The sequence below is a fragment of the Atractosteus spatula genome, chromosome 9, assembly GCF_055471065.1.
Source record: "Atractosteus spatula isolate fAtrSpa1 chromosome 9, fAtrSpa1.hap1, whole genome shotgun sequence".
Classification (NCBI taxonomy): domain Eukaryota; kingdom Metazoa; phylum Chordata; class Actinopteri; order Semionotiformes; family Lepisosteidae; genus Atractosteus; species Atractosteus spatula.
This window is the reverse complement of record NC_142714.1, coordinates 42,133,111-42,149,093: the sequence shown is the minus strand read 5'-3', so window position 1 is coordinate 42,149,093 and position 15,983 is coordinate 42,133,111. Positions and strand designations below refer to the sequence as shown.

Here is a 15,983-nt window from a genome sequence, read left to right as displayed (position 1 = left end):
TACAATTGCTTTTTTAATACAGGAAATTTGGAAGTTGGTCAATACTGTTAAATTGTTTAATAGTGTTTAACAGAAAAAAATCCCACTGGTATTTGTTTCACATATCGACATTTTCTCCATGAGTGAAATATAGCCATCTTAGCTCTTTTCATAGAAGCGTTTTGAGAAGTGCCATGTCCTTTTTTGCACTCCTGGGGTAGGGGTTCTTTAAAACTTTGTAAGCTGGCTTGCCAAGTTTCTTTAGTTTTGTTTTTTAGATCATCTGTTTTCTTCCTTGTGTACTTAATGGAAGTTGTTTGCGCAACAGTGAAGGAAGTAGAAACTAGTAAATAAAGTATTGTGGTCTTTCACATACAGCTGGGCGTTGGCCTGTTAGGTTACCCTCCTGAACTATGGGAAAGAAAGAAAAAAGAAAAACAAAATGTTCTGATATGTAGTTAGAAGAACTGATTTTAAATCGAGGGATGTAATGTTAAAATTGTACAAATTTTACAATTTACCACATTTAAAATACTGCATTCAAAACTGGCCAAGTTAAAAAAATGATATTGCCACTCTGGAATTAGGACAGAGAAGACTAGCCAGGTACATTCCTGAGCTTCATGGATTGTCCTATCTTTATAGAAACGCCAAACCATTGGCAAAATTAAACATGAGGGCATCTTCAAAATGAACTGTTAACCACAACTGAATTTTAAACTGAGAAACGTCTTTACACAAGGAGTGGTGGGAGTGTGGAACAAGCTAACCAGCCATGTTGTTGAAGTGGAGTCCTTGGCTTCCTTCAAGAAACATCTGGATAATGTCCACAGATCTGGGGGTTAATAACTACCAAATGGCAGAAGAGCCAAATGGAAAAAGGGAACAAACGTTTCTTTTGGAAGATGTTTTTGGCTCAGATGTAGCCTCAACACGCAGAGTCTTTTCATCGTCTGAGAGCAGGTCTTGCTCGGCAGTTGAGCATCTGCTCTGATTAGCTGATAAACTCCGGGTTGGCTGTCCTGGCCCAGCAAGAGGAAATGGAGAGGACCATCTGCGAGGCATGTTGATAAACATCTGCAAGGCAGCTCCCAGACTGGACCCGAGTTTGTGGCATCCCTCAGGAGAGGAGTAATGAAAGACTGGGCAGGCAGGAGCCTTCACGAGCTGCTGTAACGGTCGCTCTGAGGCCCCAGGAAACCCTGCTGACTTCCTCTGTCACGCCTTGTCAGCTTCCTCTTCTGTGGGCCGCGGTGGCTTACTGTTTACAGCACAGGAGCGCATGACCACAGACAGAAGAGAGGTGTACCCTGGTGCTGAAGCAGCACATCTCACATAAAGCCTAGGGAATTCTGGGGAAAGCGCAGACAGAACACTCCTAAAACCTCGAATAGAGACTCCAGCCAGAAGCGCAAAGCGAGCAAGGGTCTGAACAGGTAACCTTTTGTGTTTGCTCCTTTTTTATCCTAGGTATGATGTTGTAGTGACTTGCCAATGTAAGATGCAGGGTGCCAATACTTATTTAACTATGAGTGTTATTTCAAAGGTTTATTCTTCAGGTGGGTTTTTCAAAACTAGTAAGAACGGGGCTTATTTTTCTCTGGCTTATTTTTCTGTGGCAAGTCAAAACTTCATCCATCCAAATCCATTTAGTACCTGAATATGTGGCTGGTTATATCAGGATAATCAATGTGAAAATCTCAGAGAACTGTACGGGCAAGTACATTTAATATCCGACCTGATGTTGCTCATTGCCCTCTGTGTCCTGTATTGCAGCCACTTCAGAGAGGATGTCAAGACTTACTGGACAGTCGGGCAAGATGTGCAAGACTCCAGATAATGTTAAAAAAAAGATATAATAATGACATAAAGCTCAGCCAGGACCAGCTGTGTCTCTTCTAAATTACAGTATAAACACAGTGGCGCCAATTCTAATGTGAACAGCTGGAGTACAAATGCTCTGCTCACCAGAGCCACTGAATGCGAACATTTAAATATAGAAAGGATGGAAAGATAATGCTGCCAGACAGCACAGATATGGAGTTTTGCCGATCTCTCTATTAAATCCACTAGCACTATTGCCACCTGCACAGAACCCAGAACTTTGAGCTAAAGGCATCATTTGAAGCAGCTCAGGAGTCAATGTGATTCGAGTGGTAGTTATATTAGGCAGCAGTGGAGGTGACTTTGCAAGTGCAGAATGAGTGCTGAGCACATACTAGATTGCACAGGCGTTGGCTGTGAAGGGCGAGAGTTTTTGCTGATTCGCAATATGTGCAATGGGAGCGGTTTTGTCTGATCAGCTGTTTACTTTACTGTCTGGGGATCACTAACGAGTTGCACTGTTACATTTTTGGCATATAGCAATTTCTGCCTCTTTTCTAACTCTATTCCTTTCTGTATTTTAATATTTATTTTATAGGGCTTCATATAGGTTTTAAGTCTGAGCCATTTTTCAGTGACATCCGACATTGGTTATTCATAATACATTTTTAATGCCAAACTGTGAACGGGCATAACAATCAGTGTTATCTCTTTGCTAATGATATCCATTTGGAAATACAAATAATAATTAGTACACATAATTCTTAAACAGCTTTTCTGAACATGCATAACCTAAGGTTTATAAAAAATATATCAGGGGACAGTAGGTTATAGCTCTTATTAAACATTAAAAATACAATTTAGTCTTGTTTGGCAGATGCACACCACAGAGCCTTGTAGATTTAAACTGGCATGTTGCTCTTGTGTCTCTCTGTGAAATTCATCATAAATGAATGAACTGAAAAGAGTATGCAATCAAGCAGGACTGAATTGTATAGAAGGAGCTGAGCAGCTATAAACACCTTACTGTCAGTTTCGAGAGGCTAAAGAAGAATCTGAATACCTGTTGTTTCAGAATTCACATTATATTGAAAATTCCATCTGTAGCCCTTATGACACCAGAGCCTAGAGTCTCCTGGTGAGTTACAGGTCCGTGTCCTGTCAGATTTCATTCCGAGAATATTTGGAGCTTTGCAGTGAGACCTGTAAACGCCAAGGAGAGAGAAATCATAATTTCATTTTACTGTTTTTCTCACAGATCCCCTAATTAAGTTGTTTGTCTCATTTTGCAATGCCCTTCTTGTAACGGGGTGGGTCAACATTGCCGGAAGTGGGCTGTGTCCCTGTGATCACATCTGTTGAGATGCGGTTAGCAGTTTGAAAGAAGTCGACAGCCGGGTCAGTATTTCTCAGCAGTCCCACACCTGCTTTATTTATTGCCATTTCTGTTGGTTTACCACTTCTGAGGTGTGGAGAACAATAACATCAGGGCGGGTTAGATCGGTCCTATAGGGGTCACAGCACTGGGAGTTTTTAAGAAATGTGCAGATGAAAACCAGAGAACGTTTCTGCTGCTGTTAGACTTGAGTTGATAAAGTGTAAGAGGAATTATTCAGTCAGCCTTTTACAGCTTCCCCAAGATGCCTAATAGGAAGGTCAGCGATTCTGTACAGCAGCATATGGAATGTCAGTAAAGACTGGAGGTCAGAGCTCTGGGCTCCTGAATAGTCTTTGTTCAAATCCCAAGTGAGCACACTGCTGTTGCACCCACAAGCAAGATACTGACTGCTCAGGAAAACACAGCTGTATAAATGTGGACCAAACCCTTTTATGTACACAGTTAATTATACAGTAGCTTCCGCCTAATAAATTAATAATAATAATAGGTCACCGACATCGGAAGAGCTGTGTGGCCTGAGACCACGATTCCTGAGAGGTCGTAACCTGATTGAGTACCGACTGCAGACAGAAAGGCCGAGCAGGAAGGACACCTCCAGGTGTGGTTACTTATTTCTTTTGACAGGTAGACCACAACGGTAGTTTCATAAAATATAATACTGGCATTATACTGCCTCTGAATTTCCAGACTCACTGTGACAGATTTCGTTTGCTTCAGGTCATACAAATCTCCTTGGTGCTCTTTGTGGTGTTGAAGCAAACTAGCAGTAAAGGCCTCACTCGGGATGGAGCTAGGCAACCACAGGCTGATTCCTCAGTGGTTTCCAGAGCTGTGCAGTGTGGAGCAATGAGGGTGGACAGCAGTGTCGTCGCTGCAGGCTTGAACCCACATCTTTTTGGTAATGAGTCCTAACAATAGATCCATGCAGTTTTTATTTTTAATCTTCACCCTCCTTTCCAACCCTCCTCTATTAGAAAAAGTTTTGGTAGTAACAAAGAACCAAATTCCTTCACCAATTCCTGTCCCGCTGTGCTGCCTTAACATTTCTGCGACTATCCCAGTATTCTGCTGTACAGGAAGCAGGAAATGAATAGAACACAGGACGTAAGTGTCAGTGATATTCACCACTCCTTTAATGTTTCCCGTCCCTGCTAGTGAGCAAAGTAATACATGGGTCTGTGGTTTGTCTGTGCTCAGATGCACATCAGTCCAGGTGCGAAATTTTCTTTGACACTCGGTGTTACATGGGGTATACTTCCCAAAAAACATGACACCATCATTGTTAAGAGTTTCCTACTGTATATGTGGCATTAAATCATCTACAGAACCAATAGACAAATCAACTTGATCCTAGTCTTTGGAAGAGAAGACTTCCAAAGTTCTTGGAAGAGGCTATGCTGTTTTCCAGTGAGATGTGGTTTGTCAAAATATTTAGCCATTGAGAAGCACTCATTTCATTTCTGCTTTTCCAATTTAATAGAATTGTTTTCTTTGCGATATTTACGGCAGTAACACCAATTTTTTTAAATTTGAATGGGGAAATCAGAAACTGAGAGGTGACTCGGCAAACATAAAGTGGGAGAGAATAGAATGCCATGCGTCGTCTGGGAAGTAGGGAGATCCATATTTCTTGGCCACGGATCAGATGGACTGGCCACAGCGTGGCCATTTTTAGCCTCAGAGAGCTGGCCTTTAAATTATTGCTCGACATGCTTGTGCTCCCTTAATGAGGTTTGCTTTTGAATGTGTTTGTGAGTGCTCCTTAATTAAGTCCTGGGTCTCACATAAAGTCATCTCTGGGTAATTACTGGTCTACTAATGGATGGATTACATTAGCCAAAGTCAGTGTGTCACGTCTGTAGGTAGACAAAGCTTTGGACTCAGTGAACTCACTGGTGGACTCACTGAACACAGGGGCCGAGGAACTGACACAAAGTGATTTTCTGACCACACCCCTCTGAAATGAGAGTTCATCCTTCTGGGGTACTGTTTCAAAACGTCATACGCATGGTGACTCAATGCCCAGTTACATAAACGTTTTTCAAATCTGGCCACCAAATATACTTCTGTTCCTTATTTCAGATATGATCCATTTTTCTGGATGACAGCTCTTTTTCTGGGGTGAGCTCTTAGCTTTCCCACATCACAGCAGCCTCCCCTGTTCACATAACGTTACTTACAGTAGCAGCCACACTCCTGTTCTGTGCTGAAAACAAAAACAAAGGCGGCATCTACAGTTTCAGTTCCCTCTTTTGCTGCACCCAACATGTCCTCAAATCTGCAGTAGAATTAAAAGGCAAAAAAAAATCTCTGTTGGGTTTTCCTGTTAAACCCTGAACTCTTTAAATCTATGAAGTCATTTTGCTCTCAAATGCTGTAAACCTGCTCTGTGCTTGAATCAATCACTCTGCCGTTTTCATCGTTAGGAGGTTAGTCCCTGAACTTGGAAAGAGAACTGTATTGTGCTTTCTGAGAGGCACATAAACGATGTCATCAGTCTTAATCTGCGAGTTCCACTAAATGCTGGTGTGAAATAAGGGACTCCTCTGCGTATAAGCTGATTGTGAAACAAGAACAAAACTGAATAATAGATTCTCCCTGCATTTTATTCTGCCTTCAGTGCAGGCTGTCCCTTCTACAGGTTCAGTATGGAGGCACTGCTGAATGCAGTCTTTGAAACCATGGTAACGTAAGGCAGCTTGGTAAAGAGTCTCTGATTATGGTAAATTACAGTGGATAAGATTGTAACACTCAGTAAGGCTGCTTCTGGGGGGCTGTTTTTGTTTTAATAAATGTGTTTGGAAAGCACAGACCAGATAGAGAATATTTTAGTTGTGAGCAGCTTTTGCAGGCTCTACCGATGATGTCAACATTACATCATTACACCATCTTGGCAGCTGAACATCCTAACTTCAAAGTGTATGTTAACTGTTAACTGACAACATACACATTGTGCTTTTCTGTTATTTCCTCCATAGAATCCTGTTTTCCTTCATTGAAATGAGATGAGATGTATTATAACAGTTAGTGAGATGATGAATGCCACTGTGTTTTATATTTTAAGAGCTAACATGACTCTGTGTTTCATGCTACACTGAGGTTATCACACGATACCTGGACCTTACACCAAACCAGCAAGCAGTAATGTTATCAAAGGTAACTCTTGACTGAAATAAATCTCACAAATATGTGCTTGCCTATTGCATATTCTTTTTTAACCTTAGCTGAGCAAGCCACTCAAAGTTAGTAGAGCAGTAGAGGCATACTTATATATGTGAAAAGCCATGACAAGCATTTCTTAATTTTCTCAAGAAGAAACATACTTATCATTATATACTGCTAGCTGTGAGGGTAAGTCTGGTTATACAGCACATACACGATACACTGTACAGTATATAGAGGTGTAGAGTGATTATACTGATACTTTTCCAGATTACACTGAATGCACAAGGTTCTGATATTGCAGACAGCCGTTCAATTTGGTATTCTACAAATACATAAGAACTACGTACACAACTATACATGGAGACAAATAGCATATACTGTACTTAAAGACTACAAACTATTCTAGACTATTAAGATTTTCTTCATGAACCCAGAAGTTTTTGGATGTGAGCTCCCTTTGTAATGAAATGTGTCCCTCTCTGATGGCTTGTGGAAAAGTTATATTAAAGCTGGACATATGGCAACTACTGACCACTGAACACCAAAGGGCAGAGGGTTGATGCTCACTGTGTGATCAACCTTCTTTCAGGGCACTAGAGTTGCGCAAGTCAGTACTGAGAGCCATTTTCCAATCTGAGTCTTCTTCTTTTTATAACGGCAGAAGTTGCGCAAGATGATCAGGAGTGCCTTTAGAAAAGTGGTGGCTCTGTGGTGTCCTGATAAACTCCCTGTAGTACACATGCTCCCTCTTGTGGTAGAGGTGGTAGTGGCAGCTTTTCCTTCTCTCCTGCTACTCTAAGCTGCCTATGTGGATTCGGCCGAAACGTTGTGTTTTCTTTCTTCTTTTTTTCAGCATGGAATAAACCTATTACTTGTTCCTATGTGGATTCTTAACCCACTGTAATTCTAAGAGAGATGTCTGGCTACAGTGTGTGAGCTGTTGGTTTACACAGACTCTGCAATAGGCTTCACAGCCACTCCCTTTTCTGTACAAAAACAAGTTAGCCTCCCAACTTCTCCTTTTTTATGCCACTTTGGCTAAGTAGAACTGACTGGTTTATCTGCCTGCAGCACTACATGTAATGACAGATTTTTGTAGATATTTTTAATTTATCTCTCCTGCAAATTGGTACTTTTTATGAACAGCTATTGAAGAACAGGGAACCCTGTAGTTATTGGTCACCCTCTGCAAGGACAAGAATCTTACTGATCAGGCCCTGATGATTTCAGGGTAAGTTTTTTTTGGAGGGGAGGGCAGAGAAATGCAGAGCAGGAAAGTCTGTGCCAGTGAATGAGCTGGCATGAGTTTAAGATCTACATGTTCTGAGACACACAGAGAGCTGCCACCTGGCCCCTTAATTCTGGAATACCTTGAGACAGGACAAGTCCCTAAACTGACAGACTTTTGCTATGGTGATAACACTCATAAATGATAATGTTCTTTGTAATACTGCTTTGCATTAATCTATTTTTGAATTGCCTTATTGATTAGTTTATTTCCCTAATTGGCTTAGAGTCTGCCTTGCCAGGAACGTGACAATCTATGAGAATGAAATATTGAATAGAGAAAAACTAAAAAATGAGTGACTACGTAAAAACATTGTTGATTTTGGATTTTTTTGATAACTTATTCCATGTCACCCATTTGCAACAGTCACTAAATATTTTTTTCCCTCAAGGAGACACTGTATTAAACTGTTTCAACCTTAACACCACTTCTCCATCTTAAAATTAAGCCCTACAACGACTTAAGCAGTTAATCTTGAATAGCAACCCACAGAATGCTTCCAGCTGATCCTGTTTGGCCAGAGACAACACACTTTGAAAAAACAAGTAGCACCCCCCTCCCCCAACAGAGGTGCAGGCAGTTGTGAGGCTTTCACCAGTTACAATCCTAGACCACCCATCTGTGTAATCTGAGTTTCTCATCTTTAAGGTGGCATTGACCAGCACCATCCAACCCTAGACACCAGCACCTCCTATCAGCCTGACATCAACTCGTCCAGCGTGATCCTCTGCAGTGAACTAGAACTACACGGAGCCTGAAAAACTATCCAACAGACACCTGTCCAGCACCTCTGTACAGACTAAGCTGTATTTTCTCAATTATCCCACATTTGCCAAGTCTCACAGGCCTTTAAACCAGCTCAGTACAGCTCTAGTCAAACTCTATACAGTACGTCACTTATACACCCTCTCCTACCACACTAAAGTCTAGATTCAGACTGCTGTAGTTTACTCCAATCACACCCAGAGTTTATCACTTCTGCTCCTTTCCCTCAAGTGGAATTTCTATCCCTCTGAGTGCTAATTACTCATTAAGAGGAGCTGTGATTCATTCAACAGGTTCTTTCAATGAGCAGTCAGCTGTCCTTAAAAATGTGTTATACTCTTTGTCAGCATAACAGTACAACACTAGGGTGTCCCGAACTTGGGAACTGTATTATTTTCTTACTGTATTTTATTATTTATTTTGCTCATGATTAGTTGCGTGGTTATTGATAAATGTTATTCTGTTTTAATTTTAAATGCTTTATTTCGACATCATTATGGCTTAGTAGCTTGCTTGTTATGAAATTATACGGTGTGATTAGCAAATCTTGGTAGAAAGTGTTACCAGAGTCATTAAGCAATAGTGTAAGTTTAGCAAAAGTCTGTTGCCTGTAAATTGAGGCTTGAAACTGTGTCCTTTCTAAGGGGGTCTTAAAAACATGGATACCAATTGCTCCTGTGGCCACTGTGAATGAATGGCTTGAGATAATGAGGATCATTAATAAAAGAGTAATAACAAACAGTGCCTGCACTAATTTTGGTAAAAAAGGAGGCAGGGAAGTAAATGACCTGTTCTTGAAGAATCCCATGGGATCTGCTGGACAGCTTATCAGAGTGTGGATCATTTGCAAGCAAGGTTTCTAGGGAATAGTCAACATGGATTTAGAAAAGTTTGATCTTACAAGTTAGAATTCTCTGAACAAGGAATAGTAGTAATGGATACAAATATAGGAAATTATATGTCCTATTTAGGCTTTCAAAAAATCGTCATAAAAGATCAATTCTTTTAATTAAATGATTAAAGACCACATTTCAAGAATTTTGTTGGCTTCCGGACAGGGGGCACCTCTTTATCCTATGGGTTGTGGTAAAACATTTTTCACTGGGACGTAATAGGAACTTAACTTCTTGTGCCTGGAACATAAAATAATTTCCTGATTCTGAATCAGGAATTGAGAGAGTCAATTAGTTCAGGCACTTCAGAACTTTCCCATACTCTCTCTGTGCTTAGACCTAAAGTGCAGTGACAATCTGTTCTCCCGGTCTCTCCTTTCCAAACCTGCTTATTTGTTCTTACCATATCACCTCTCCATGATCAAAGTTGAAGTCTCCTCTTGTAAGCCCTCCCCCATTTGTTGTTGTGGGAACTGGCTGAGATTTGGTTTTGCTTTTGTATAGATGTGGAAAGCTGTCTGCTAAGTTTGATATTGAAATCACTGTGAGTCCCGAGTGGTGAGATTTGCAAGCTCCTTCCAATTCCGTGTTGGAGTCTGGGTGCAATAGAGTGTACCCTCTCTGTAGCCCATTGATTTTGTGTATAGCTCTTGGGAATGGTGCTTACTATGAAAATGAAAACTGGAAAGTCAAAATAAGAGTTTCATGTTGGAGAACAGGCCTGAGAAGAGATCAATCAGAGAATTACCTGGGATCAGATATATCTTAAGAAGTTTGGGCTTAATGAATCTCTGTAGAATTTATCCATGTCACCCCTGAGCTTTTAAATGCCCTTGTAAACATTATAGGTTGACTGTCTCATCCAAAAGACCAGAGCTCATAAAGCAGAATGTCCCTGTTAACAGACATTCAAACTTGTTTACAACAGGTTAATCAAACAGAGGGGAGCTAGCGACATTGTTTTCAGCAGCACTCTGCTGCTCTTCAGAGGCCTAAAATTGAAGGCCTGCCTGGGCCTTCCTTTCATGAGTTTTGTCAAGGCCAGACTGAAGCTGATTAACAAGATGGCAGACACCAAAAAGACCAATGGCTGTGGGAGTACATGAAGTACATGAACATCCCACAAGGTGCTGTTTCTGATCAGAACAAAATCTGAAATCAATCCCAGGTACTCCCTGTCAAGAAAACTTTTTCAGTTTATAATAGGTAAACTATAGTAAAGATGTGTAGCTTTTTTTATTTTTTGCGGAATGGAGTTCTGGTTCTTGGATACTTTTGCTCCTGCTTAAAAAATGATTCTTAGTTGCGATCTGAAATAGAAAAGCAGCATATTTAAGACATTTGATGTGGAAGTACTGTGACACGCTGGGGTTGTGTGTCACACCAGACAGGATCATTTCACCAGTCCTGTAGTTTGGAAAGGGGGGGCTTTGAGACAACGTAGGCGTTTTGACCCTGGTGCAGACGTGTGTTTATTATTCGTATTATTCTCTTTTCAGTTACATAAACATTTGCCAAAAGCAAAACAAAAGTCTAGTTCAGTCTTTGAAGCTCCAATACTTAAGTCCCTTCCAGACAGCTAAGCTATTAGCTATACAAAATTAACAATAAAAAGCAAAAGACTTTTACTGCAGTTCATAAATCAAACTGCTCTGTCTTCTCGGTCCGCTGACCTTTCTCTGTCTCTGTCTCTGTCTGAGACTCGCTCCCAGCCTCCGCACGCAGGCGTTGCTTGCCTCCCTGTCAGTTACAGTATGCTCTCTCTCTTACTGCCCACTCAGCAGCTGTGACTTTGCTCTTGCCACAGGACACCAAAGGTCCATGTTTCCTTCCTATATGTGACCTTTGACCTTGATGGTAGCATCAGGTGACAGAAGGTGATTGTGGGAACTGTATTTTTTTCCCCAACTCTGAGACTTAACTGGCCTATACCATAAATATTTTCCAAACACTTGAAGTGTGGATTTCTAGACCTAAGACACATTAAAGAGAACAACCAGAGATTAAAACATTATTTCCTTTGGAACAGCATGCAATTGGACTACGATTTATTAGGTAGAAAAAAACCCCATCAGTTATATGTATATTAAAGTCAGGTTGCTTATTTAAAAGTTCCTTTGGCCATTTTATACATTTTGTTGTGATATTTAAACTTTGGGAATCCAGTTATCAAAATAATACAGTCATTTTAGGGAGGTACGATATTGTGAAGATCTCCTGACATGTCTGGTTTGTTCACAGGTTCTCTTGGAAATTAGTGGAATTACTTGAGCAGAAAAATAGTTTATGATTCAAAACTAAGTAAACCAACTAAACTAAACTGTAGTGTAAAGGCATGGTAAACCTAGGAGAGAACTGAAAGTGTTAGGTAATAGTGTCATGGTTATTTTTTGTCAGTAGCTTGTCTATCACCTACTGTAGCTGCTCCTTGAAGAATTCTTGGTAATTAGTCTCCAGGTGATCAGTAGATAGTTTCTTATTCAAATACTCACAACTCTTAGTGTAAAGAGGGGCTTCCTTTTACTATCCCAGCTCCAAAGACACTTAACTTCTTTTTGTGTCCCCTTAATCTCTCAGCCTGAACTAGTTTGGGTCAGCCCGATCACAAATGGAGCTAGCATAGAGCCTCTTGCTTCCTTGTGTGACCCTGTTTTCGGGCGCTGACAAAGTGGACCGCTCCAGTGGGGTGCATGTGTGCTCCCTGGGCCCCCTCCTCTCCCTCTCCCTGCCCTTGTGTGCGTTTTCTACTTTGCCACGTCCGCATCGCTGTACATATCTATACATATTGAAATTCCATTTCCCCCTACAGCTGCCACTAACTTGGACTCGGAGAGCAAGAGAACGGCCCACTTCAGATCGTCATGGCAACAGCATGTGAATGTGTTCAGCTCCTCGAGTAGGCCGGAGTGTGTGGAGGAGCTGCATCAGGAGGCACAGCTCAATCTCCAGAGCTTGCTGCAAGGTAGGAGGATGCTGGGGTTTGTTTTTTTTCATTCATTTCTCGGTCCGTTTGTCCCTCTTGTTTATTTCGCAGCTTGGGTTGTTCACGGGAGCCCGAGGGAGGGTAGGGGGCTCAAGGCTTGCCTTTCATCCTTCTCTCTGACCGCCTCCCCCTGCCCTTCTTTTATTTTTGACATCTCATATAATTTGAAAAGACTTATTCATTCATTCAGTCATGCTGAAACCAGTAACGAGCCTCACCGTGTGTCCTGCTGGGCTAAAAAAGAGGGGACACTCTTCCTTTCGCTGCCTGTCGAGGTGTTTTAATTCTTCACCAGGTAGTACATGAATGGAGAGATGTTGTAATGCGCTTCACTGTTCTCTGCCCGGGGCTGTTACAGAATTCCAGTACCAGCTGGGCTGGTATATCTTCGATATATTGGCATTTACTGCGAGAGATGTGTGTGAGACCTACAGCTGCAGGAACACACTATAGATAACTGTTTACCTCATTCATTCCAGAGCCTTACCTAGTACTACAGTTTACATGCACATTTGTCTCTGTACCTGTAAGCTGCATCATTATTTATGTCAGATTTTTCATGGCCCAGCTTTTGCCATGACCTGTGTAGGTTTAGATGAGGCCGTTAAGGCGAGTGAAAAATAACCTGCATTTCAAGAGTTACTCACTGCAAAAAAAAAAAATACTTTTTTAAAAACTAAATATGGCCTTTCTTCTTAAGCCAGGAAGAATTCAGACAAGAACTGATGTTTAGCTGCTTACCAAGCCATTCCAGACTTCCCAAGTCATTTGTTTTATTAAATACAAGTCCAGTTCCCAGCCCTGTTTGTGAGTGACTCACTGTGTGGTTCCTATCAGTCTTCAGAGCAGTACAGCTAGGAAGGACAAACAAGTTAGAAGTTCCTTATTTAAAAGCAGGGATATTTAACACGGGCTTGCCTTTATGTGTCTTTCTAGCTGGAAAGAGCTAGTCCTGAGACTGTCTATCTACTCCCCAGGAGCCACTGAATATTAGATGATGAGGCCATGCAATGTCCCTTTTTATTAATGAAAGGTACTGTAGTTTATAACAGCAGTGTATAACAGCATATTGTAGCTTATATGCCATTTTTGTTCTTTCTTTGTGTTGTATTGTACATTTTATTTATGATCTTTCACTGCTGTTACTGATTAGCTTTTCATTGTTGCTAATTGCACCAGAAAGGTTCCACAAGGCTGCCAAGGAAAAATAATGTGAGAAGTATTTGAATGTTACACATGCTTCATTGCACAGTAGTTTCGCCATCTGGATTTTCAGATCTCTACAACACCACTTTCTTTTTTCCTTTACACAGAATGGAGTTCGTTGCAGCATTGAACTAGCACTATTGAAATCTGGGGATAGGCTTGTTGTGATTGTTGAAACTGAGGATGTTCTCAGTATGAAGACAGAACTATGATCCACAGTGGCTAAGAACTGCGGTTGTGATTGCGACATTATGTCTTTTAATTCACTGTTATGGAGAATTCTGCCTTAAAGGTGAAATGGTGAAATTCAGGAAAGAGAGCACCATCCCACTCTGGGGTCCCAGCTTTGTTTACAGACTGTAACAGGAGATATCCCATAGTTACATCAAACACAATTTATCAATTTTCGGCTTGGACTGAAATAAAAAATCTGTAACACTGCATATCTGGATTATATATAAGTGTTGTCGCCATTTAAGAAGTCCCTCTTGGCGTTAGTGGTACTGTATAATGAATTATCCCAGAGGAAACGTTCTGCATGTTTGGAAGTGTCTGGCCAAAGCACACAATAATAAAACCTTTCGCTATCTTACTGAAATGCAGACAGAACCACACACACGCTGGCAGAACCACAACTTCACAAGGCAGCAGTACAACCGATGTCTGAACATTGCTACCTTGCAGGAGCTCAGCCCATACCCAGAACAGAATCTGTCAGGTGGGTTTACTATAGTAGATCACAGCCAACACACTAAAGATTAACCAGGTTGTAGCACCACTGAGTAGTGTGCACAGTAGGCACACCACAACCCCATCTGACTCTCTGCAGTCAGTCCCAGAGAAAACGGGTGCTCTTTCTAGACAGGTGCCAGTTTTGCTGATATAAAGTGAAGTATGGGTACATAAAATCTGTAAATGGAAAAAAAAATGCTCTTAAGAGTTATAATAGCCTATGTTAGACAAAACATACCCCGATTTCTTCTTTAGCTTTGAAAAAAGAACAAGGGCATTGGCTGGATGTGATACTGGCAGTACAGGCTCCTTCTGAATTAGCAGAGCATGAATGTCTGTTCCTCATGCAAGCACACAGTAATGAGCCAGGGGTCCAAGTAAAGAAATAAGGGAAATAAACAATCTGTACATTCAAACCTTCTTTACCAAAGCATTTCAGAATTTGGAACTATCAATCTAAATATATGAAAGGATTTATTATATACTGTACATATAGTATACGAACATTCCCACTTAATACTGTACACCCACTTAGACGTTATGTTTTGCACATTGTTGCAAAGTCCATAAAAGCAGAATTTGATCAAACAACATTTTTGGGCTGGGGTAAAGGCTACTGTGGTACTGTACTTTCCCCATGGCTGGAGACTGTATTGTGAGGGGGGGTTGACCCATTTTGAAGAATAGTTCTTGTTTGTGGAGTGCTTATTACCGAAAAGCAATGCAGGCCATTATTCTGCATCAATGAGGCGCCACACACCAGAAGCACGCCTGTTGCCTGTTCCAGTGGGCTGCGATCTCTCTCATTAGTGCTCAGCTGAGCTCTGTGGGCAACAGGAGGGCCAGCCAGTAAAAAGCTGTGGCAAGAAAACCTTTAAGTCTGCTGTGGGCTCTCCAGATTGTTTGCCGTGGTAAAGACTGGTCCACGTGTTTTACTGTGGCTTTTCAAGCTTGGTGAGTGAATCATTTCAGTTGGTTTTAAAAGGCATAGGTAGGCTTCCAGGGTGCAGCTTGTAGGTAGTGTATGCACTGTGCTCTATAACTGAACGTTCTTGACTGTAATCCATTAACCTTAGACCTCATCCTGGGCTCTTGCACCTGCAGTGACTTCAGATAGAGTGAGAGCTCAGAATGTACTAAAGTTTTTTTTTCCTTGGGGACTTTTGGGATCAATATATCAAATTAGCAGATTGAGAGATGACGTGCTGTTGTCGGCTAAAGCAAAAAAAAGTTATTTTATTGTCCTTTCTTTTTAATAAGATATTGTTTTAGAACGTTTTACCTGGAAGAAATGAGTAAATACATATGCTACATACATTTCAGCTTTCTTACGCGTGCTCTTTTAAAAAAGGTGCCTGTGTTTTTATTGTTATTGTCAGTGCATTCTTTTTCTTTCCAAACTTCATTTCTTAAGGTCCTAGTAGTCGCATTTCCAAAACTGAGCTCATAATTTTGTGTTGATGTCTGTAGAATTGTCCTCCTTTGAGCCTGCTTTGTCATGAGATTTAGCTTAGTGCTTTAGAGTTGAATAAAATTCCATTAATGTTTAAAGCTGCCAAGATGTATTTAAGCAATCATAAGAAACTGGACGAAGATGATACAAGCCCAAACCATTGCAGCATTATTAAAACAAAGTTTTAAAATAACAGCAAATTGTTATACTGAGCTTTACTTGACACACTGCAGAATTTTATCCAAATCTGGTAAAGGGTTTATTGGTGAATAAACTGAGCAAATTTTCCAGTTTTA

At 40.9% G+C, this 15,983-nt stretch overlaps 1 protein-coding gene across 2 annotated transcripts in view; it reads left to right on the top strand.

Moving 5' to 3' along the window:
• The window catches only part of nhsl2 (NHS-like 2), a 100,291-nt gene that overhangs the window by 66,823 nt on the left and 17,485 nt on the right, over positions 1–15,983 (top strand). For both annotated transcript variants that reach the window (XM_088925148.1, XM_088925147.1), the window contains exon 2: positions 12,123–12,275. In XM_088925148.1, coding sequence (XP_088781274.1) covers positions 12,123–12,275 — 153 coding nt within the window. The remainder of the gene's footprint in view (positions 1–12,122; positions 12,276–15,983) is intronic.